Genomic DNA, 22,795 nt, shown 5'->3' with positions numbered 1-22,795 from the left:
TGGGCGAGGCACGACAAGAACCGGCTTTAAGCTCAAGATCGGCGGTCGAAATCCATCAATATCGCGAATAGAGCACTAGATGGTACCGTGCATTAGCAACATAGTAGTGTAGCCTCAGCTGGCTGTATGCGTAGGTATGGGCAGAATCCTTGCTTCATTCTGGAATAAATTTGAAACTTGTATTTGATCAAACGGATGAATTGGGACTAGAGTAAATCGGCATACAGAGACAGACAGTGACTTAGTAATTGAAATCCGCTACTAACATGGCATGCGGCTACTACGCTTCAGAGGTGAAGATATTATCGGCCCTCTGATAGTTGTGGAATGGAAGCCGCGCGTTCAGGTTGCGCAACTGGCTGGTCGGCATCGAGCTCTCACTGTGATTGACGATCGCGATCTCGAACCCGTCGCTCTCCTTCATCTTCTGCTCAAACGCGTGCCCAATGTCAACCGCGGGCTGGTACGATCGTAGCTGCACTTTGACGGACTTTTGGACGTCCAGGAGGTGCACAAGCTGCCGTTTACCGGGCACGGCAGCGACCGCATCGAGGATGGCGGCGTATGTAGCGTCCAAGTCAGCTATGGGCATAGAGGGGTCGAGCTCAGGGCCGTCCACGACAGTCTTGGGTTTCGCGGCAGAGCGCGCAGCGGCGAGCTTGCTCTCCATCCTGTCTGCGAACGCAAGGAGCTCGTTGGCTAGCTTCGTGGTCCGCACGAGCTTCCCGTCCTCCAGAAGAACGTTCAGCATAGTCCTTAGCTTCTGAACTCGCGCCTCCTGCTGAGCCAGTGGGGGCGGAGGACGGCCGAGTCCTGTGATGTTGCGAGACAGGTCGTCCATTCGAGGCATAATGTTGCTGTTCCCATTGCCCGTGCGCATCGTGAGATACCGTTGAGTGATGATGTCAAGCGGTGTCTGTCCGACACCATTCTCTATGTAGAGCCCCTCAGGAGGGATGTGTAGGAGGATGACTTTTGTCAGTGAAGCGTCATATTGGTTAGCCGCCACATGCAAGGGCGTCGAGCCTTTTTCGTCCTTGACGAGCAGAGTTGAAGGCCGCATGCCCCATTCGAGCATTGCGCGCAGGCTTACGAACCACCCCTTCTTGGTGGCCACCATCGCAGGCTGTCGACGACGACGTCAGCGACGCACCACCAGAGATATGACTGGACTAACTGTGTCTTCGGAATCCTTGGATTGCTGAGCCAATAGCTCGTGCGTCTGCTCCGCAGGTAGTGTCTTCATGATATGGTCGAGGAACTTGCGACGATTGTGAGACGTGGAGGCACAAGCGACATGGTAGATATTGCATCTGAAGCATGATAAGCAGTCTCTCGCAGATCTCAAGTGATAGTGTATCAACGCACCCTCTATTATCGCGCTCTGTGGGATCGCAACCCTTTTCAAGGAAGAAATCGAAGATGGCCGTATCGCAGGACACATGCGCCGCGAGGAGCAGGGCGTTAAAGCCAACGAACTTGATCCTGATTGGCGAATGTGCGTCAGACAAGTGAAGGCGCCAGCGTGAGAAGAGACTGACCGAGCATTCATGGCCTCCATCATCAGGTCCGGCTCAAGATCGAACAGCCTTTTGATGAACTCGAGCTTGTTGGTGATGATCGCCGCCGTCAGACAAGATTCGTTCAACGGGTTCAGCTGCCACCCAAGCCACTTGGGGAGAACACCCGCTAGATCCTGCTCACGGCGGAGATAGAGAGCGCGTTCGCTGCTGTTTGATGCCGCGTAGAACCTGTAGGCGGCCAGGGCGCGTGGACCAGACAGGTAGTCCAACACGTTGAGCGCACCGGCCTTGGCGGCCTCAATTAACAGCTCGGGCGAGCGCGAGGCATTCTTCTGAGGCATGCCCCGAGTGACGAGGTCCCGCCTCTTCTTACCGCCAACGTTCAGACCGAGGTAGATCGTTTCCTCGGTGTCCTTCGCAGCAGGCGCGGCCGGGTCCGCCTTGAGCTGAGCGTCGAGGACGGCAGTGATGCCGCACCCGGTGCGGCGGATCATCTCGTCGAGCATCTCAGGTCGGTCGTTCGACATGATCGTGGGCACGAGGTCATCAGCCAACAGATCGTGTCCTACCAAATTGTAAAGGTTGCACATCTGCACGAACCCTTCCATGTCGTCCTGGATGATCGTCTTCTCTATAGGGGACCCGAACTCGAGCTTCTTTCCGTTTTTGGAGATCCAGTTGTTGGCCTGCTGGAGCATCCGCGTCGGGGCGACCTGGCAATGGACCGCAGAGGGGCGTTCCGCAATGTCCGTAAAGTTGATCTCCGGGTCCGCGGCGTCGTCGTCCATTTCCACGTCCGAGTCGCCATCAGAGTCCGAACCGTCGACTACCATTCAAGAGGTCAGCCATCGTACCGCGGGAGACATCGACGCGGCGGCAACTGACCAGGCCAAAGGCAGTTGGGATCGCTCAGCGAGAGATCAGGTTTGTCGGGCTGGTACTGCGCACTCGCGATGGCGAGCACCAGCCGCGCGGTGTCCCAATGACGCCTGTACAGCGCCACATGCAACGGTGTGTGGTCTGAAAGCAACAACTCAGCTCAAGAGGCCGGTCACAGAGACAGCGTAACGAGCTCGTACCTAGACTGGGCGGGATTGACGCATGGACCGAGATATGAATGGGGGGCTCAGACCCGCCGGGCACGCGCCTCGGCAAACACAGCTCCTCGATGCGCGCGTTGTCCCCGGTCCAGCACGCCTCGAACAGCTCGTCGTATTGCGCCTTGAGGTGCAGCGGCACTGGCTCGGTGGTGAACTGGGTATGGCGATCATAGCCCGACCGCTGCTGATTCATCTGCGCGCGCAGGAGACCGCCCGACGCATCCCCGACGGCAGCCTGCTTGGAGCCCGAAGCGTCGTCGGGGGGCAGGGTCGCGCCATGCTTGATAAGGGTCGTCTTGACGTCTTCGAGGTACGCCTTGGCGGCGCCGACAAGGCCCGGGTCGTCCATCCCTTGATTCTGTTGCGCGTGCACGCCAGGCTTGGCCAAGAACAGCTGCATCTTCGTGACGTACGCGCGGTATGCGCTCCACGTGTCCTCCGCAGGGGCCTCCGGGGCGACGCTGGCTCCTTGGGACTTCTTGTCGTCCTCTATCTTGGCCAGCGCGGCGTCGTAGTACGCCAGGGCCCTGGTGGTCCACGCGAGGAGGTCGAGCCGCTCGGGATGGTTTTGCGACAGCAAGGCGGACAAGCCCGTGACGATGTTGACGTCCGCGCCGAGGGCGGCGAGGAGGTGGACAACCTCGTCGCGCGCGGCCGTCGCGACCTCCAGCGGGAAGCGGACCTTGGATTCGAAGCTCCTCGGAAAAATCCTCCACCGAGTGTTCGACCTGTGACCGGGAAGCAACGATAAGTTAGCCGCGCGGTCAGCGACGGTGAGGAAGGCGGGACAACTCGCCACTTCTCCTCCGCCCGCTCGACGTCCTCGGGCGTGATCGTCAGCGTGCTCCCGTACGCCAGCAGCACGGCGAGCATCGCGTAGTCGCCCTTGGCGACCGCCGACACGAACGGATACACGAGCACGTTCGTGGCCCACGCGGGGAAGCCGACGACCGCCTTTGCGTTCGCGTCGTGGCGCAGCACGGAGGCGGCGACGTGCGTGGTGCCCGCGAGCACGATCCTGTGGAACAGCGTGAGCAGGTTCTCGTCTGCGACCGACGAGGAGGCACCCGCGGCCAGCAGCCGTGCGGCGATCTGCGCGCCGCGCGCCTCGTCGCGCGCGAGCGTCGTGAGCATGAGCGGGTGCAGCGCGGGCCGCGCGTGGGTCGCTTTGGTGGGCAGCTTCGGGTCCGCGCCTGCGGCGAGGAGGACGTCGACAACGGCGGGCGCGCCGGCGATAATCGCGTACGCGAGCGGGGTGAGCCCAAAGTCCCAGTCGGGCGCGGAGAGGTCGAGGATGTCGGGCTCGTCGGCGCTGTCCTCGAGGGCGTCGGCATCCGCGTCCGCAGCGGGTGCGTCGTCCTCGGTCTTGCGGGCCTTGGTGCGCTTGCGCTTCTTGCGGCCCCCATCGTCGTCGTCGTCTTCCTCGCCATCCTCGTCCTCCGCCTCTTCCGACGACCAGTCGTCCTCGTCGCTCGGCCTCTCGGGATCCGCATCCGCCACCTTCCCCTCCTCCTCCACCTCTTCCGCCGCCTTCCTCGCCGCCTTCTCCGCCTCGTCCTTCTCCTCATTCAACGCGCTGCGCTCCAGCATCTTCCGCACCACGCCCGCCATCCCCCGCTGCGCCGCCAAATGCAGCGCCGAGCACCCCCCCACCAAGCGCGCAGACATGCGCGCGCCCGCGTCGACCAGGTCACACGCCACGTCCGCCGCGTCCGCGAAGATCGCGACGTGCAGCGCCGTACGCCCAACGTGGTCGCGGCGGTTCACGTCCTCGTGCGCGCCCGCGGCGAGGAGCGCGTGGACGGCGGGGCGGTCGCGCGCGGCGATGGCGGAGAAGAGGCGCGCGGTGGGGAGGATGTAGGCTTGTTCGCTCCATTCGCCGGCGTCGATCGGGTTGAAGCTGCCCGAGAGGGTCTGCCGGCCTGGGTCCTCGGCGATGAACCTGGCGAGGGCGGGGTCAGGGGCGGGGGCGGGGGCGGGGGCGGAGGAGTGCGGACGGGGGACTCACGCGACGCGTCCGCGGATGTACGATTTGTCTTCCTCGTCGCGCAGCTCGCGCTCCTTCTCGCCGCGCGGCTCCGGACAGTGCTATCAGCGCCTCGCGTCAGGGATCTGTACAACGCGGAGTCGAGGCCGGCGCGCTCACCCCGCAGCAGTCGTCGAGGCATTCTTCCATGGTGCCGAAGTACGCGGGATGGCGGTGCAGCCTGCGGCCCTCGTTCTTCGGGTTGAACGGCGCTGGCGAAGGACGCTGTCAGTCGTCGCATGCATGCGCACGTGGAGAGCAGAACGTACAGTTGATCCCGAGGTCCTATCCCCGCACAAAATTAAATCTAGAATCAGCACACGCAGACGCACACCCGCGCCCGAAGCGAGCGAGCGGGAGAACTCACGGTCTTGAACACGAGCTTCTCGATCCGCCGCGCGTCCCACCCAGGCCCATACGGCACGTGCAGCGACACCGTGTCGTAGTCGTTCATCTCCAGCCCGCCGCTTCCCACGACGTTCGCCTTGAGGTCGCCCTTGTACTGGCGCGCGCGGCGCGAGGGGCGGTACATGCTCGCGGCGGGGCGCGCGCGGAGGGCGCCGCGCTCGGCGACGTACTGCGCGCGCGCGTCGGGGCTCGCGAGCTTCTCGAGGACGAGGAGGCGCGCGAGGCCCTGGACGCGCGTGATCGCGCGCTCGAAGATCTGCGGCCGGCGCGCGTGAGCTGGGAACGGGAACGGGAGCGCACGAGGCGAGGGCGCGCACGCACCGTCGGGTCGACGTCCGCGCGCCGGAGGGCGGGGACGCGCACCTCGAAGTCGCGCGCTGCGTATTTCGCGAGGCGGGCCTCGTACGAGGGCGAGCGGCGCGCGACGTCGACGGTGTTGCACTGCCGCATCATGGCCACGAGCGCGCGCGGGCTCGCCCAGACGCGGGCGCCGTCGTATGCGCAGCAGGGCGCGTCGACGTCGAAGCCGGCGAGGATCTCGGCGGGGGAGCGGTATAGACGGAGGACGATCTGGATGCAGCGGTAGGGGTATTGGGCTGGGTGGGTCAAGGGTCAGGAGTTAAGGGGAGAATGGAGGGGAGAGGGGCGTACAGTGGATGGAGACGGTGTGTTTGGTGCGGACGCAGGTGACGTCCCAGGGCACAGAGTCGCGCACCGCATCGTAGATAGCGACGATCTTGCGCTCCGCCTGTGGAGATGTCGCGTGAGATGAGGACAATAACAGCCGACCACGCGTAGCTTACCTGCTCGGGAGTCAGCCCCCACAAAAACAAGTCGACGTCTGAAGAAGGGTAAGCGGCCTCGTGGAAATACTTCCTCATCGTCCGCTTGGTCGCCTTGGCCGCGTCGGGGAGGGGCGACAAGCACGCGAGGACGGAGCCCCCGGCGGCGACGACGTTGTTCCAGTCTGTGAGCTGGGAGAGCGACCCCTCCGTGAAGAGGCGCCAGCTCTTCTTGAACGCGTCGAGGTCGGGGACGGTGGCCGGCGCGCCCTCCTTGCGCCTGCGCGCGTCGGAGAGCGGGAGGACGTAGTTCGCGGCGAGGGCGGCGTCATCGGGGACGACGCGGGCGCGGGTGGTGCGCGCGGCGGCGGGGGCGGCGAAGACGTCTACGAGGCCGACGTGGATGTCGGCGAGGCGCGGATGGGCCTTGTCGGTTGCGAAGAGCTTGCGCAGTGCGGACTCGTCGTCGAGCGAGGGCTGGAGGACGGCATCGAGGGAGACGCCGGGCCCGCTGGGGAGGCTGGCGACGCGCGCGAGGAACGCCTGGGCTTCTGCGTTCTGGGACATCTGGTGCTGGTAGGGGGTTCGAGGTGGGTTAGTTGGCTCGTGTGAGTGGGGGCTGTGGGAACCTGGTGATGTGAGCGAGGAGGGCGGGCTCGTATTTATACTGTCCCTCGCTTGCACGAGTCCCGTGGTTTGTCTTATGAAGAATTCGCGCACGCAGGGAGAGATGAACGCGAGTCAGGCCGACCTTTCACGGCGCGCATTTCTGGGCACCGCCGGAGCCGTGGCAGATGGGATATCCACCGAGCGGCGTCGCACGCGGTGGGACGGGCGACGCGAGCGTGAGAACAGTCCCGCGTCGAGTCACCGTCGTCGCCGCATTGGGAAGCAGGCGCGCACGCGGTGGGAAAGGCCCGCCCCCGACGCGCGTCGGCTGCCAGCGAACGGCCCTGGGCGCATACAGCCGCATCGAGAGCGCGTCGTGCGTCCCTGCACGAGTCACCGCGACTCACGACGCGTGCACGGGCATCACCGGTGCATCACCACGTTGCGTCGTTTCCATGTCCGCGACATGCCCTCCTTGCGTCGCCCGAGTCGCCTCGAGCGCCCTCGACGAGCCCCTTGGGTTGTGAGCCGGACATTGCTTTGTCCCGTATGCGCTCGGCTGTCCGTGCACTTAGAAGAAGCACCAGGGAGGAGATATGACTCGGGGTCCTTTATAAAACCCCTCCCTGGCGCGTTGCGCAATGAGAGGAGCGCGGCGCGCGGAGATGTGCAGACTCAGCGAGGCTACTGTAGGAAGGGCCCCGCATACTATATGGATCACGTCGAAGCAGTCCGGACCCCCCACTCGCACAGGTCTCACGGCGGTTCAATGATGCGTCGTTTCTGTAGGCTGACCAGCTGGATGGCAGAACACGCGGGCGGCGTTCTCAATGCGAGGATGCAGGTCCAGCGTGACTCCAGGGTGCCTACTGCCGCTGCGGGGAGCCCGCGAGGGAGACGATGAGTGCCCGTGGGAGTGGCCCTCTCTCAGATGCAGGAGTACAGATAGTCAACCAAGTACGTTACGACACACTCACAGCCCCCACTCTCCTTGGATGGCTTCACACGGGATGCACTCGTTCTCTGCTCGGTCGGTATAATCTCATGATGTACGACGTCTGCGCGACTGAGAAGAAGTCCGCTATGAATCGTGCAGTGCCAGCATGCTTCCCCAATCCATGGATGCGAGGTGGGCGACTACGCACACCGGCGCTCAGCTCATGGCTGGCCAATCGAACGCCCCAGGATGCCAGAGTCGTGCGTGAGAATGCAGGATAGCCCATGCGGTGCACGAGCCATCCCGAGCCCACAACCACGCGCAGCGTGCCGAGCGCCGGTCCTGTCCGCCGATTCAATCCCACCACAAAGGTGGCCGCGATAGGCCGCGAGGTCTTTGCGCGACCTGCGACGCTCGTCCAACGAATCCGTGAACCGCACGTACCTAGAAGGCGCCATCTCAGCGAGGCAAGTGCCAAGCGTGTTGTTCTACAGGCCACGCCGAGAGATGCGTGCGCTGGCTCGTTTGGCGCCAGACAGGCCCAGTTGGAAGACTGACGGCTAGTGCGGAGACGCCGTTCGGGAGTAGCAGCTAGAAGGAGCATCTGGGGATGTGCAACGTTCGACACTGTGTCCTCGTACGAGCCCCAAATCGTCTCGTTTCACTCTGGCGATAGCATGCATCGCATCTCGTTGCGATACTGCGTCCTGGCGGCCTCTACGTGGTACCATCTGGCTTTGACCGCGAAATCACGACTCGATGTCTCGCCCGCCCTGGCCCGCCCTCGCAAAGCCTATCAATCGGTGCTTCTCTAGGCGTCACCGGCTCACGACTTTGACCACGGTGGTCGCAGCGGCTGCGCCGAATCGATCCAAGTATTTAAAGAACTTCCTCCAGCTTGTGCACGGAGATCACCGGGCCGATCGAATCGGAGCGATAGCGCAGTTCCGTTCCGACGTCTCAAAGGTTAGCTAACAGCTTGACGTATCGAGGAGGTCGGGGAAGGGAGCTGCCGGGTCGTGAGCATTGGCAGGCTCGCCCTCTGACATGGACGTGTGCGCGAGAGTGGAGGTGAATAGGCAGCGGGCGTCAGCTTCGCAAGATAGGTAGGTGCTCCAGGCGCTGGGCTTGCTTTCGACGGTTCGAAAATCGCGAGGTGGGCCTCCGAAGCTCGCGTCGCGAGCCGGAGAAACGGTATTGACGTTCCCTGGGTTGGAAGAGCTTTCAGGAATGCCTTGACGGTCTCTGGGCCGTCGGGATTGTATGGCGAGGTGACCGCATTAGAGTAAGCACAGGTAAATTTGGAACAGAAGGCTAATGTCAGACACCATTTCCTCGTCCGACCACGGCTCTGCTGAGTCAACGACGTAGGAAAGGTGCGATGCGGATAAAAGTAGGGTGGGCTGTATCCGTGACGGGAAGAGGCAGGGACTAAGGAAGGACAAAAGCAAGAACGACAACGAGCGGCGCCGATCCCGATCGTGAGGGGCTTCTTCTAATACAGTGCGTGCGTCTTCTTTTCTTCCACTTCTCCTCGCGCTTAGAAGCACTCTGTGAAGCGGGGGATCAACATGACGTCCACGTAGACACGGAAAGGCGAGAGACTACGCACTGCGGTGGACAATGCCAGGGCCCGACTCGTCGTACTCCTGCTTCGAGCACCACAGATTCTGGAATGTGCTCAAAGACGCAAGGATAGATCCACCGATCCAGACCGAGTACTTCCGCTCGGGAGGCGCGACAATCTTGACCTTCATGCTCGATGGCGACAAAGACGTCAGCTCCTTCTGCATACGGTCCGCAATTCCGGGGAACATCGTCGTTCCACCAGAGAGCACGACGTTGCCGTACAGGTCACGACGGATATCGAGATCGCACTTGAAGATCGAGTTGTACCTGGAAGAGATGGACGATCAGCCCCCAGCTGACACACGACCATGCATGTAGATCCCTCGACTCACGTCGTCTCGTGGATACCGGCGGCTTCAAGTCCGAGGAAGGCGGGCTGGAAGAGCGCTTCGGGCGCACGGAATCTTCGCCCACACACATCAGAGTGACTCGCGCCTCGATATCACAAAACCACCCACCGCTCGTTGCCAATCGTGATGACCTGACCGTCGGGAAGCTCATAGGACTTCTCGAGAGCGGACGACTGGGCGGCAGTCTGGAGCTCCTGCTCAAAGTCCAGCGCGACGTAGCACAGCTTCTCCTTGATGTCACGGACAATTTCGCGCTCGGCCGTGGTCGTGAACGGGTAGCCGCGCTCAGTCAAGTTCTTGATCAGCAAGTCGGTCAGGTCACGACCAGCGAGATCGAGACGGAGGATGGCATGGGGGAGCGAGAACCCTTCATATATGGGGACAGTGTGCGACACACCATCACCCGAGTCGAGGACGATACCGGTGGTGCGACCCGACGCGTAGAGCGAGAGCACAGCCTGGATGGAGACGTAGAACGCGGGCGCGTTGAACGTCTCGAACATGATCTGCGTCATCTTCTCACGGTTGGCCTTCGGGTTCAGCGGGGCCTCGGTGAGCAGCACGGGGTGCTCCTCGGGCGCGACACGGAGCTCGTTGTAGAAGGTGTGATGCCAGATCTTCTCCATGTCGTCCCAGTTGGTCACGATACCGTGCTCAATAGGGTACTTGAGGGTCAAGATACCACGCTTCGACTGGGCCTCGTCACTTAACAGAGGGATGCGATGAGATAGATGGATTGCAAAGCAACCCCTAAACAACTCGGACATACCCGACATAGGAGTCTTTCTGGCCCATGCCGACCATGACACCCTGGTGACGGGGACGGCCGACTATTGAGCTGCGATGGGTGATCAGCGCTGGCGCACGCGTGGGAGAGCGGGATGACTTACGGGAACACAGCACGGGGGGCATCGTCACCTACGCGGATGTGAATTGTCTAACTTACTGTGCGAGCAGCACACAATCTTACCAGCAACTGCAAACGATTCGAATGAGCATCGAGAGATGAACAGAGTGAAACGAGTGCTTACAGCCAGCCTTGCACATGCCGGAGCCGTTGTCAATGACCTGCGGACGATGAGCCGATCTTGTGAGCTGGACGGCGCGGATGAGAGAACGGAGAGCACACGCACGAGCGCAGCGACCTCATCCTCCATGTTGGCAGATTAATATGTAAAGTGGGAAGGGTAGATGTAAGTGGGGGGCTGATGTTGTCGGAGAGTGACACGCGGGGCAGGTATATATCGATTTGGCAGGCCGAGGCGGTGCACGGGCGCGTGGAGCACCGCAGTCGCGGAATTGATGTTAGAGGATAGATGGGAGTGGCCTGTCAGCGACTGCGGATGCCGAGCTGAACAGCGAGGAACGTACGTTGGGAACGACGGCGACGGCGAGAACGAGTAGAAAGGCAGGACAAAGGGTATTGAGCTCACAATCGCTGCTTCTGTGTGCCCTAGAGCAGGCTCCCACATCCCGGTGACTGCCTCCCCTCGCAAAAACATACCAACTTCATACATTGATACGTCCAAGTCAAACCCATCATGGTTGGCGCTGGGCTGGCGGCTATGCCATAAGCACAGGATCTTGGCATGTTTTACGTGGCTCCTCATGTATTCTTCTCGGTATGTCATTTACCCCGAGACACAAAGGCGCTCCGACCGCGGTAATACACAAGCCCGCCATGAAGCAGACGTGCAAAGCTTAGCATCCTCGAGCTGGGTCTCATATGTAAAACACTACGTACCGTGGGCTCATTATGAATCAATTCTCAAGCACTGTCACTGACATCTCGAACATTGCTAACTCTGCCTTGGCTAGTCGCATCCCGCAAGGAGCTTGCGGGACTCAGGATCAGTTTCGAGCTCCCAATGACCAGCATCATTCAGCCACAATATAATTAGCAAGCGCGTGACGAGTAGTCAACATCTGACGTCGAGGTGCCAAATGCATCCCCGGCGATACGCACAAACTGAGGTGTGCCGTTGACGCCTCCGATGTCTGTTTCCCCTCCGTCTCAATGGGGATGGCCGATGATGAGATCTTGACATTCCCCGAAAGGATTCTGTTGCGATGTAGAGGTATGTCTGAGCACCTATAAACGCATACCAATCAGACTTCAAGGTGATTAATTGATTCCTGGACTAATATGGTTGTCAGACTGTGGAAGAAGAAGGCGAGCTGCGTTCGCATGACCCACTGCAAAAGCCGTCAGAACAGATTCGCACCCACTGCAAAAGCCGTCAGAACAGATTCGCACCCAATACTAGTCCAATACTTCGACAAGGAAGTGCTTTGAATCTCCGCGGCGTTGCGAACTTTGCTTTCGACTAAATCGAATGGCTTCCAATCGCTCATTATCGTGAAGCATCGACAGTGCGACGATGCTAGTGACTTGTATCGCGGAAGCTGAACACTGTGTCCTCTGCATCTTAGACATAGACGGCATGTGCAGTTCAGGGCCGGGACGGGCACGACTCACCTGGTATTTGGAACGTTCAATTTTCAACGCTAGAGCACTGCGTAGGATCTATATTCACCGCGCGGGGCTGATCGTCGCACACGGATTCTGGAGACCCCCCACATTCTGCTCCAATAGTACGTACTTGCTGCACCTTGACTGGGAAACCATATTTATGACTCGATATCCAATCACCCATAGCCCTGCCAATTAGTGGCATGCCCTTGCAAAACCTCTTCGACGAAGCTTCTCTGGACATCACTGGTCCAGAACTTCAATTACGGTGTTCTGAGTGGCGGCTTTGAGTTGATCCAGGTATCCGGGATCGGTCCTGGATGGATCGATGTGAATTTCAAGGCGTTCTAAGGGAACTCCCAACGCTTCGCGTCGTTCAAGAGTTTCCACCAGCTTATCCACAGGGCCCACCCGGCCAGCTGCACCATTATAGCGCAGTGCCGATCCATCCCCGAGAGCGTTAGTCCAGAGTTCGATAAATCGAAGTCGGGGAAAGGGTATTGCCTGGTCGTGAGCATTGTCGGGCCCGCTCTCGGACACGGACGTGTGCGCAAGCGTAGAGGGGAAAAGGGAGCAAGCGTCATCTTCGTACATTATGTGCTCCAAGCGCTGGGCTGATTTCAGCGGTTCGAAAATCGCGAGGAAGTCCTTGGGAGCCCGCGTCCAAAACCCCAAAACCAGTAATGACAGTTCCTGGATGTGAAGAGCTTGTAGGATCGCGTGAAGGGTCTCTAGAGAGGCGACCACATTGGAGTAGCGGAGATAAATTTGAAACGAGTAGCCCAGGCCAGACACCTCTCTCTCATTCCGCCACATTTCTGTGAAATCGACGGCATTGGACATGGTCCACCCACAGATGTCGATGATAAATTCTGGGTCGTCGACAATGCCTATACGAAGGGTGCGCATAGGCAACGCCTCTCCCGTCTTGCCGCTATGTCTCTCGACGATCGGGAGAAGCACGCTGTCGAAAATATTGCTATCCAAATCAAGGCAGTCAAGACTGATTCTCGATGTTGCGGGAACTTCAATGCTTCTGAGAACGGGGGCACAGTCCGACCATTGACCGGTCAGCCCTAGAACCGATAGATGGGGTAGTTTGATGACAGGATATCTCATTCGACTGGACGCAGTTGCTTCCGGGAGGGACCGAGGAAAGTATTCCTCGATGGATAAAGATTCCAAACGACACATATTCGCCAGTAGATCGAAGAACTCTTCATGTGAGGGAAGATTAGGGGCCGTGTCCATGTTGGAACCCTGTGATGAAAGTGCAATGTCCAAATGGGTCAAATTGCGCAAAAGCGGAGAGGACCAAGGAATGATGCATCCACGGAAACACGCTGAGCGAAGGCGAGGGGCATTATGACCGAATAGATCATTAGGGAGGCGCACATATTCGTGTATTGATGAGATGCACACCTCTTCCAACAATGGTGCCGAGGCTGTGAATGTCTCCATGGGCGGAAGAAACACCTTACGGCTGGTCAAACGGAGTTCTGTTGTGCGACCTAGATGGGAATGCAGAATGCGTACAGCAATCTCACTGACTGCTTGAGTGAAAAACCTAGGAGGTGTGATGATCAATGGTGCTAGCTTTGCACGTTGGATCATCTCATCAGACCATCGAGAGCCAATCTCGAGGCTGACATTCGCCCAAAGTGTCGAATGGTCCAATGCAACTTGCCTCCAGTGACTGCAGACATGAGTTACCGTGATCCATCCCAAAGCTGAAGACGAGGGTGGGTCAATTGCCGCTGAAAAGGAGAATATGCGTGCCAATAGCTCGGGAGGAAGACGTGAGACAAATAGGAATCTGTTCCGTCGCATGCGAGAAGAGGCCAGTACCATTAGCAATGCGGAAATTTCCTCATCTGCATTCTTCATAAAATCTGTGTAACTAGTGCTGGGGCCAGAGGATGCGAGAAGAGTGTCCAGCGCGCTGAACCGTGCGTTTGCTGCCTGTTTCCAATGATTAAGAGCACTGGTAGGGTTCAATAATGATCAGCACGGGTTGAGCCTCTGGTGAAATTGTGAATCTCACTTTGGTATTAACATCTTGATATCCGAACTTTGTCAGAATATCTAGAGAGGGAGACAATTCGAGGGACAAAATCTAGTCATAGAAATTTGCTGAGGCTCATTTTGAGACGGTGATATGTAGATATTAGAAGAGTGCAAGACACCTAACTAGATGCTGCGGAACCCAGTACATACCTGGTAAGACGATGATTGTGCTCGGGAAGCTGCCTCGTGGAGAATATATGTCCTTCGCGCCCTCTCTGAGTATGATTCAACAGTCGCGGAGCCCGCTCGTATTTCTGAAACAAATCAAGCGTCGTACAATCCGACTCGTGCGACAAGTGTTCTGAACCGAATGGGGGTACAGGTATGAGCGGCGGTGACGACGTGGTGTGCGGGCAACAGTTGTTTTGACTTACGGACAAAGCTGGATACAAATGACACTTTCGCTCTCAACCTTGCAAACGTGACGTCCAAATCGGGCATTTTATGGACGAATCGGGAAACCACAGTTGGCAGCTACATCGATTTCGTCCGCCACCCGACGCCCTCCAGTTGCTCCCTCGTTCTTCAATACTGCTCATACACCGAGCAAGACGTTGTTTGTGTTCAACCATTCGAAAGTTTTCAGGCTCCGCTTATGTCGACTTTTTGGTCGCTGTGAATATCATGCTCCAAGCAGAACGAATGGATTCTCCATCAGACAGTACGGGCTTTTGGCATTGTTCATTTGCACGAGCAAACTTTACTGCAGCCTGAGCCAGTTGCCTTACACTCCAGTGTGTCCGCGGACGTGAGGAGCTCGCCGACGAGCGCTGTGACCTGCACAAGCAGCGCGTCTCGGAACAGCGTCAGTGTCGACGTGCTGCCGAACCCGCCGCCAACAGCGCGACGAGCCAAGTGCCGCCGGTTCGCGATCTCCAGGGAATTCTAGCCGCCTTTATCGATGCGGAGGACCGCGTGCATGGTGTGTTTTAGGAGCAGCAGCAGCGCCCGCGGCTGCATTTCCTTCCTGGACTGTGACGTGCACTGGAGGCATGCAGCGCCTCCCATCTTTCAGGGATAGAACTCCATCCCTGCGGCCTCAACGTGGTATCATCTGGCCTTGACTACGAAACCATATTTATGACTCGATATCCAATCACCCATAGCCCTGCCAATTAGTGGCACGCCCTTGCAAAACCTCTTCGACGATGCTTCTCTGGACATCACTGGTCCAGAACTTCAATCACGGTGTTCTGAGCAGCTGCTCTGATTTGATCCAGGTATTTGGGATCTATGTCTGAACTCATGTGAACTGCAAGGCGCTCTAAAGGAACTCCCAACGCTTCGCGTCGTTCGATAAACTCAACCAGCATATCCACGGAGACCATTGGCCGGCCAGCTACAGGCTCTTTATGGCGCAACACTGCATCATCCCCGAGAGAGTCAATCCACAGTTCGACAAATCGAACTCGGGAAAATGCCTGGTCATGAGCATTGACAGGCCCGCTCTCCCGCATGGACGGGTGCGCGAGCATGGAGCTCAAAATGGAGCAAGCGTCATCTTCGCAAGCTATGTGCTCCAAGTGCTGGGCTGATTCTACCAGTTCAGTGAGCGTACAATGATCCTCGGCCAGCCGCGTCCGAGACTCGACACACAGTTTTGACAGTTCCTGGATGTGAAGAGCTTGCAGGATCGCTTTGAGGGTTTCTCGGCCACGAAGAGGATATCAAGAGGCATCCAGGGTGGAGTACAGACAAATATGGAACGATAGGCCAATGTCAGCCACTTCTTCATCATTCCTCCATGGGCCTGTGAAATTACCAGCATCGGACGTGGTCCACCCCCAGATGTCGAGACTTGCGTCATCTGAGTCATCGTTGTTGGCACCTATAAGAAGGGTGCGCATAGGCAACGCGTCTCCCGTCTTCCCGCTGTCTCTCAAAGATCGAGAGAAGCACATTGTTGAAATGATCGCTGTGAAAAGCATGGCAGACAAGAATGATACTTGATGTTGCAGGAACTTCAATGAGTTCGAGAAAGGGGGCAAAATCCGACCATTGACCGACTAGCTCGAGATTTGATAGGCGAGGTAGTTTGATGACAGAATGTCTCATTTGACTGGCTGCAGTCGCCCCAGGGAGGTGCTGAGGGAAGTACTCATTGATAGATAAAGATTCCAGACGACACATATTTGCGAGTAGATCGAAGAATCCCCCATGCGAAGGAAGATAAGGGGTCATGTCCACGTAGGAATACAATGATGATGGCCGAAGTGCGATGTCCAAATGGGACAAATTGCGCAAACCCGGAGAGGGCGAAAGAATGATGCTTCCACGGAAACACGCTGAGCAAAGGCGAGGGGCGTGATGACCAAATAAATCAACAGGGAGTTGTACATATCCACCTATTGACCAGATCTCCGCCTCTTCCAACGATAGTGTCAAGGTTGTAAGTGCCTCCATGATGGGATCAAGTAGTGCTTTGTTGCTGAACAAACGGAGCTCTGCTACATGACATAAATGGGAACGAAGGATGTGTACAGCCATCTTACTGACTGCTCTGGTGCGGATGTCGTAAAGTTTGATGATCAACGGTGCTAGCTTTGTGCGTTGTATCATCTCATGAGACCATTAAGAGCCAAGATCAAAGCTGACATTTGCCCAAAGTGCCGAATGGTCCAAGGCAACCTTCCTCCAGTGACTGCAGACCTGTGTTACCCTTATCCATCCCAAGGTTTGAGACGAAGGTGTATCCATTGCCACTAGAAAGGAGAATATGCATGCCAACAGCTCGGGAGGAAGACATGAGACAAAAGGCAGTCTGTTCCGCCGCATGCGAGAGGAGGCCAGGACCATCAGCAAATCTCTTCATCTGCAATCTTCAAGAAATCTGTATCCGATCTGCCGGGGTCAGCGGATGAGAGAAGAGTGTCCAGTACACTAAACCGTGTGTTTGCCGCCTGTTTCCAGTAATCCAGAGCACTAGGAAAATTCAACAATGATTGTGGCATGAGTCGAGTCTCAATAGTCTCATCAAACGGTGAATTGCCTACCTCGATATCAACATCTTGCCTCCTTATCCTTGTCTAAATTTCCGGAAATACTGGCAGTGGCCGGTGATGTGGACTTGAAAAGGGAACGAATACAATTCAAATGAGTCAATTTAAGTCACAGAATTCTGCTTAGCCTTGTTCTGGGACAGTGTGATGAAGACAGCAGAAGGGCGCGAGACACAAGGGTAGACTACAAGTTTGAGCGGCGGCGCGCCACTCTGCGCCACTGCCAGGTCACATTCAGGCCAGTTATTTGAATAAAATGTGATGCAAACAACACTTTTGTGCCCAATCTTACAAATATTACAACCAAATCAGGCTCTTGAATAAGCAAACCGAAGTTGACAATTACATCGCTTCGTCCATCCAGTGCCAGTTGCTTCCCCGCTCATCAATCATCTTTATACAAAGGGCGATGCATTGCTTGTGTCCATTCATCTCAGGGCTCGCAGGCTTGCTTGTGTCTATCTTATGTCCAGTCACTGCAACGATGATGAGAACGAATGGATTCTCAATCGACCATTTCGGACTTACCTCGCTTGACATGTTGGATTGCAGTATCGAGCCTTGCTGCAGCCTGAGCCAGTGGCCCTACTCTCCAGCATGTCCATGGTCGCGGGGAGCTCGCCGACGAAGCCTTGTGCCCTGCACGTCTCGGTTCTCGGTCCGGTACCACAGGGCTTGACCAACGGCGCGATGGGTCAAGTGCCGCTGGGTCACGATCTCCATGCAAGTCCAGCCAACGCTGTTCTTGATTCGGAGGAGCAGCAGTAGTGCTCATGGCTGCATTTCCTTCCTGGACTGTCACGTGTACTGGAGACATGCAGGCCCTCCCGTCTTTCAAGGAGCCGGATGGACAAGGACGTCTATGGGGCCTGGGTGTGTGTGGTTCAGCGGGAATAAGACTTTTTGCTTGCACAGAGCTGGTGCAGGGCTGCCTCGCCTTGGGGCAATGGCTGGAGCTCAGTATCTCGCGAGACGGGGCCGCTGAGCAAGCTGTAGATGCGGGAGACGAAGACGTTAGCTTCTTCAAGGTGAGATATCCCCAGTCGCTGTCGTGAATCACTGACAGCGCGACGATGCTAATCGTGAATAGTCAGTCGGACGACTTTGATGCGGAAGCTGACCACAGCCTCTGCATCTTCAATTGGACCGACGCCATGTGCGACTCTTACGAGAATGACCCACCTGCAATTTTGAAATGTTCAACACTAAGGCACTCAGCGTAGAAATTATTTTGACCATACTTGTCTCAATTAGAACATGTCTCGTTTGATTTCGGGGGATATCTGATAACACTCTTTGCCATACATCTCGTTCCAATACTACATCCTTGCAGCCTTTGCGTGCAACCATCTGACCCCGACTACAATATTCACGACCCGATGTCTCATTCACCCATAATCTTGCCAGTCACCGGCACGCCCATCAGACGATGGTGGTCTGGACATGAATCGTCCAGAACTTCAATCACGTCGACCGGAGCAGCTGCACTGAGTTGATCCAGGTCTTCGGGATCTGCTCTGTATGCATGGATGTGAATTTCAAGGCGCTCTAAAGGAACTCCCAACGCCTCGCGTCGTTCGAGAGTTTCCACCAGCTGATCCGCAGAAACTACGCGGCCAATTGAAAGCCCCTGATGGCGCGTTGGCGGTACCGGTCCAACTTCTAAGAAGTCACCCCACAGTTTAACGAATCGAAGTTGGGGGAAGGTAACCACCTGGTCGTAAGCGCTGACAGGCTCGCTTTCTGATACGGACGTGTGTGCGAGCGTAGAGCTAAAAAGGGAGCAAGCATCATTTTCGCAAGCTACGGATTCCAAACGCTGGGCTGATTCTAGCAGTTTGAAAGTTACAAGCCAGCGCTCGAAGTCCCACGACCGAAGTCCGAACGACAGTATTGACAATTCCTGGATGTGAAGAGCTCGCAGGATTGTGTTAAGAGTCTCTGGACCGCCCAGGTTGGATCTATTAGGGTAGCATAGACTGACATGGAACGAGATGTCGTTGGCAGAAAGCGGTGTCTTGTGTGGAAACAGCGTCATAGGGCTTAGCACACCCCCAAATGAGAATGTCCGTAGTTATCTCATCGTTGACGTGTATACAGAGGATGCGCATAGACGACGCTTCTCCCGTCTTGCCGCTGTGTCTCTGAAAAATCGGGGGAAGCACGCTGCTGAAACTATCGTGGTCGAAATTCCAGCAGGAGAGATGGATAGTCGATGTTGCAGGAACTTCAATGCTCCCGAGAACTGGGGCACAATTCGACCATTGACCGACTAGCTTGAGATACAATAGATGAGGTAGCTTGATGACGGGATGTCTCATTCGACTGGATACAGTTGCCCCCGGGAGGTACCGAGGAAAAATTTGATCGATGGATAAAGATTCCAGTTGACGCATATTTGCCAGTAGATCGAAGAATTCTTCATGCGAGGGAAGGTGAGGGGTCGCGTCTGCATTGTAAAGCCACGGTAGTAGATTTGCGATCTCCAAACAGGACAGATTGCGCAAAAGTGGAGAGCTCCAAGGAACGCTACATCCTTTGAGAAGCGCTGAGCGAAGGCGTGGGGCATGATGAGTGAATAGATCAACAGGGAGGTACACATGTCGATCGAGTGAACAGATAGCTACCACCTCCAAGAATGGTGCTGATGCTGCAAGTGTCTTTAGAATGGGATCAAGAAGTGCATTGTCGGCGAACAAACAGACCTCTGCTGTGTGCGCCAAGTGGGAATGCAGAATGTCCATAGCAATCTTACTGTCTGCTCCAGTGAGAATTTCGTAAGGTCGGATGAGTAATGGTACTAGCTTTGCGCGTCGTATCATCTCATGAGACTACCGAGAGCCAATATCAAAGCTGACATTCGCCCAAAGTGCCGAATGGTCCAAAGCAGCCCACCTCCAGTGACTGCAGACATGAGTCACCCGAATCCATCCTAAGACTGGTGTCCAAGGCGTAGGTTCTTCCACTGTTGCTGAAAAGAAAAATATGCGTGCCAACAGCTCGGGATGAAGACGTGAGACAAGAGGCATTATCAGCTGTTCCTTCGCGTGCGAAGAGAGGGAAATACAATCAGTGATGCAGCAATCTCTTCGTCTGTGATCTTGAAGAAGTCCGTGACAGTACTGCTGGTGTCAGTGACAGAGATACTGGTGGTGGCTGGTGATGCGGAGTATTGGAAATGAGACAAAGACGATTCAAACGGAAAGAATTGGTCAAAGAACTCTGTGAAGGAAGCCTCGTTCTGGCACAGTGTTGTAGAGACAGTAGGAGAGCGCGAGACACCTGGAGAGGTTATGTCGTGTCAGCGATGGAAAGCGTCGCTGGGCGGGCTAGGGCTGGGCTAGTACGTACCTGGAGAGGGATGGTTGTGCTCGAGAAGCTGCGGCTGCCTCGTGAGATATATATACCCCTCGCCAGAGGTTCTGCAAACGATCGCCCTCTGTGAGTTGTGACTCAACAGTCACGGTACCCACTCATATCCTTGCACCAGATCATGCGTCGTGCACTGCAGTACATACTGTCCCAGGCGAGTGGTCCGACCAAGGTACAAGTTTGAGCGGCGGCGACAACGTAGTGTGCGGCGGCGCGCCAGTGTTCTAAGTAGAGTCAATTGGACTTACGGATCAACCCGATCAATTGACATTTTCGCGCTGAAGCTTACAAATATTACATTCAAATCGAGCTCTTCTGGGACGAATAGGGAAACCGAAGTTGACGATAGCCTCGATTTCGTCCGCCACTTGACGCAAGTTGCCTCTCTGCTCTTCAATACTACTAGCTTTTCACCCGTCGCGTTGCGACGGCGCAACCATGCTTAATCTGAGTTTTTGTTACAGTGCTTGGTCTGATGTGTCTGTAAAGTTTAGTGTTCACAAAGTCCAGTGTCTATAAAGTCTAGTGCCTGTAAAGTCTAGTGCCCGTGCTTAATCTGAGTTTTTGTTGTAATGCTTGGTCTCATGTGCCTATAGAGTGCACTGACTATAAAGTCTAGTGCTTATAAAGTCTAGTGCCCGTAAAGTCTAGTGCCCGTAAAGTCCAGTGCCCATAAAGTCCAGTGCCCGTAAAATACAGTGCCTATAAAGTGCAGTGCCCATAAAGTGCAGTGCCCATAAAGTCTAGTGTCCACAAAGTCCAGTGCCCACAAAGTCCAGTGCCTATAAAGTCTAGTGCCTGTAAAGTCCAGTGCCCATAAAGTCCAGTGCCCTAATATCCCTATATGGCTCTTTTATGATATCCTATAAGGTTCTTCCTATAAAATTCCCATATAAAGCTCTCTATAAGGTCCCATCCATTAGATTCCCCTATGAGATTCTGCCCTATGAGGCTCCCCCATCAGGGTCCCACCCATGAGGCTCTCCTATGAGGTTCTCTGTGAGGTGCTAGGATGCCATTTCAAGCTCCAATGGCTGCTGAGGCATAGCTCATTCTAGTTGCTAGGGTTGCTAAGAGCACCCAAGACATGGCTCACTCTGCTTACTAAAATTCCTGTGCCCCAATATCCCTATATGGCTCTTCTGTGACATCCTATAAGGTCCTTCCTGTAAGTTTCCCATATAAAGCTCTCTATAAGGTCCTATCCATTAGATTCCCCTATGAGATTCTGCCCTATGAGGCTCCCCCATCAGAGTCCCACCCATGAGGCTCCCCCGTGAGGTTCTCTGTAAGGTGCTAGGATGTCATTTCAAGCTTCAATGGCTGCTAAGGCATAGCCCACTCTAGTTGCTAGAGTTGCTAGGAGCACCAAGACATGGCTCACTCTGCTCACCCAATTTGTCATGGATGCTTGCTTTGCTCACATGGTTTCTTATGTGGCCTACATAAGTGTGAGCAAGGACATATGACTTGAGCTATTAGCCCAGTGCCACCATTTCTTATTGTCCCCTTTTATTTATTATTTATTTACATAAAAAAATACCTGAAAACAAAACCAAGAGCCCAGAGTGGTTGCCAAGCTAAGCACTTGCTGAATGCCCCCTTACCTGAAGAAATCACTGCAAGACAGTGCCAGGGGAAGAGAATTCTCTATGGTTAGGTTAGCCCCGGGCACGCGCGCGCTGACCAACTCCGTTTGAGACCCCGACACGCTCCGTTTCGCGTCCCGAAGCCTATGGGACAGTGGTCTCGCGTGGTTTGTCGCGTGGGATTAGCCGACGGCTAGTTGCCACCGGACCCCTACTGTCGCCCTCTATATAGAGACTAGCTTTTCACCCGTCGCGTTGCGACGGCGCAACCATGCTTAATCTGAGTTTTTGCTACAGTGCTTGGTCCGATGTGTTTGTAAAGTCTAGTGCCTGTAAAGTCTAGTGTTCACAAAGTCTAGTGCCTATAAAGTCTAGTGTCTGTAAAGTACAGTGCCTATAAAGTCCAGTGCCCATGCTTAATCTGAGTTTTTGTTGTAGTGCTTGGTCTCATGTGCCTGTAGAGTGCACTGACTATAAAGTCCAGTGCCCATAAAGTCCAGTGCCTGTAAAGTCCAGTGCCCATAAAGTCCAGTGCCCGTAAAGTCCAGTGCCCATAAAGTCCAGTGCCCCAATATCCCTATATGGCTCTTTCATGATATCCTATAAGGTCCTTCCTATAAGATTCCCATATAAAGCTCCCTATAAGGTCCCATCCATTAGATTCCCCTATGAGATTCTGCCCTATGAGGCTCCCCTATCAGGACCCACCTATGAGGCTCCCCCATGAGGTTCCCTGTGAGGTGCTAGAACACCATTTCAAGCTCCAATGGCTGCTGAGGCATAGCCCATTCCAGTTGCCAGGGTTGCTAGGAGCACCAAGACATGGCTCACTCTGCTTACTAAAATTCCTGTGCCCCAATATCCTTATATGGCTCTTCTATGACATTCTATAAAGTCCTTTCTGTAAAATTCCTATAAAGCTCCCTATAAG

The 22,795-nt window shown here is 55.9% G+C and overlaps 6 protein-coding genes across 6 annotated transcripts; all 6 read right to left on the bottom strand.

The window, feature by feature from the left end:
- Positions 1-185: 185 nt before the first annotated feature.
- HETIRDRAFT_458314 (uncharacterized protein) lies at positions 186-6,406 on the bottom strand (the record flags this gene model as incomplete). Its single annotated transcript, XM_009546035.1, has 14 exons — positions 186-1,126; positions 1,178-1,313; positions 1,369-1,485; positions 1,542-2,349; positions 2,409-2,543; positions 2,603-3,351; positions 3,423-4,565; positions 4,632-4,711; positions 4,770-4,861; positions 4,919-4,934; positions 5,017-5,313; positions 5,379-5,653; positions 5,709-5,805; positions 5,861-6,406. The coding sequence occupies 14 exons, from the start codon at positions 6,404-6,406 to the stop codon at positions 281-283; spliced, it is 5,337 nt and encodes a 1,778-aa protein (XP_009544330.1). The 3' UTR covers positions 186-280.
- A 187-nt stretch (positions 6,407-6,593) lies between these two features.
- Positions 6,594-7,989, bottom strand: HETIRDRAFT_103216 (uncharacterized protein; the record flags this gene model as incomplete). The annotated part of the gene is made up of 4 exons (XM_009546034.1): positions 6,594-6,792; positions 6,856-7,007; positions 7,594-7,790; positions 7,830-7,989. The coding sequence occupies 4 exons, from the start codon at positions 7,987-7,989 to the stop codon at positions 6,594-6,596; spliced, it is 708 nt and encodes a 235-aa protein (XP_009544329.1).
- Positions 7,990-8,667: 678 nt separating this feature from the next.
- act1.2 (actin 1.2) lies at positions 8,668-10,758 on the bottom strand. The gene is made up of 10 exons (XM_009546033.1): positions 10,736-10,758; positions 10,498-10,569; positions 10,396-10,432; positions 10,358-10,363; positions 10,255-10,282; positions 10,134-10,202; positions 9,473-10,069; positions 9,347-9,418; positions 8,998-9,281; positions 8,668-8,936 (listed from the first exon to the last, which is right to left on the bottom strand). Exons 2-10 carry the CDS (start codon positions 10,519-10,521, stop codon positions 8,926-8,928), a joined length of 1,128 nt encoding a protein of 375 aa, XP_009544328.1. The 5' UTR covers positions 10,522-10,569; positions 10,736-10,758; the 3' UTR covers positions 8,668-8,925.
- Positions 10,759-11,683: 925 nt separating this feature from the next.
- Positions 11,684-13,820, bottom strand: HETIRDRAFT_473409 (uncharacterized protein). The gene is made up of 3 exons (XM_009546031.1): positions 12,723-13,820; positions 11,844-12,632; positions 11,684-11,777 (listed from the first exon to the last, which is right to left on the bottom strand). The coding sequence occupies exons 1-2, from the start codon at positions 13,722-13,724 to the stop codon at positions 12,081-12,083; spliced, it is 1,554 nt and encodes a 517-aa protein (XP_009544326.1). The 5' UTR covers positions 13,725-13,820; the 3' UTR covers positions 11,684-11,777; positions 11,844-12,080.
- Positions 11,860-12,042, bottom strand: HETIRDRAFT_416354 (uncharacterized protein; the record flags this gene model as incomplete). Its single annotated transcript, XM_009546032.1, has 1 exon — positions 11,860-12,042. The coding sequence occupies one exon, from the start codon at positions 12,040-12,042 to the stop codon at positions 11,860-11,862; it is 183 nt and encodes a 60-aa protein (XP_009544327.1).
- Positions 13,821-15,067: 1,247 nt separating the features above from the next.
- On the bottom strand, positions 15,068-20,546 carry HETIRDRAFT_425938 (uncharacterized protein; the record flags this gene model as incomplete). Its single annotated transcript, XM_009546030.1, has 17 exons — positions 15,068-15,552; positions 15,667-15,819; positions 15,851-16,189; positions 16,250-16,441; positions 16,500-16,606; positions 17,250-17,379; positions 17,432-17,763; positions 17,804-17,979; positions 18,086-18,237; positions 18,296-18,864; positions 18,956-19,563; positions 19,609-19,734; positions 19,762-19,944; positions 19,971-20,185; positions 20,255-20,325; positions 20,422-20,499; positions 20,524-20,546. The coding sequence occupies 17 exons, from the start codon at positions 20,544-20,546 to the stop codon at positions 15,068-15,070; spliced, it is 3,939 nt and encodes a 1,312-aa protein (XP_009544325.1).
- Positions 20,547-22,795: the final 2,249 nt, after the last annotated feature.

The sequence above is a fragment of the Heterobasidion irregulare genome, assembly GCF_000320585.1.
Source record: "Heterobasidion irregulare TC 32-1 unplaced genomic scaffold scaffold_03, whole genome shotgun sequence".
Taxonomy (NCBI): Eukaryota; Fungi; Basidiomycota; class Agaricomycetes; order Russulales; family Bondarzewiaceae; genus Heterobasidion; species Heterobasidion irregulare.
The sequence above is the reverse complement of the archived record's forward strand: the minus strand, read 5'-3'. Positions and strand labels throughout refer to the sequence as shown.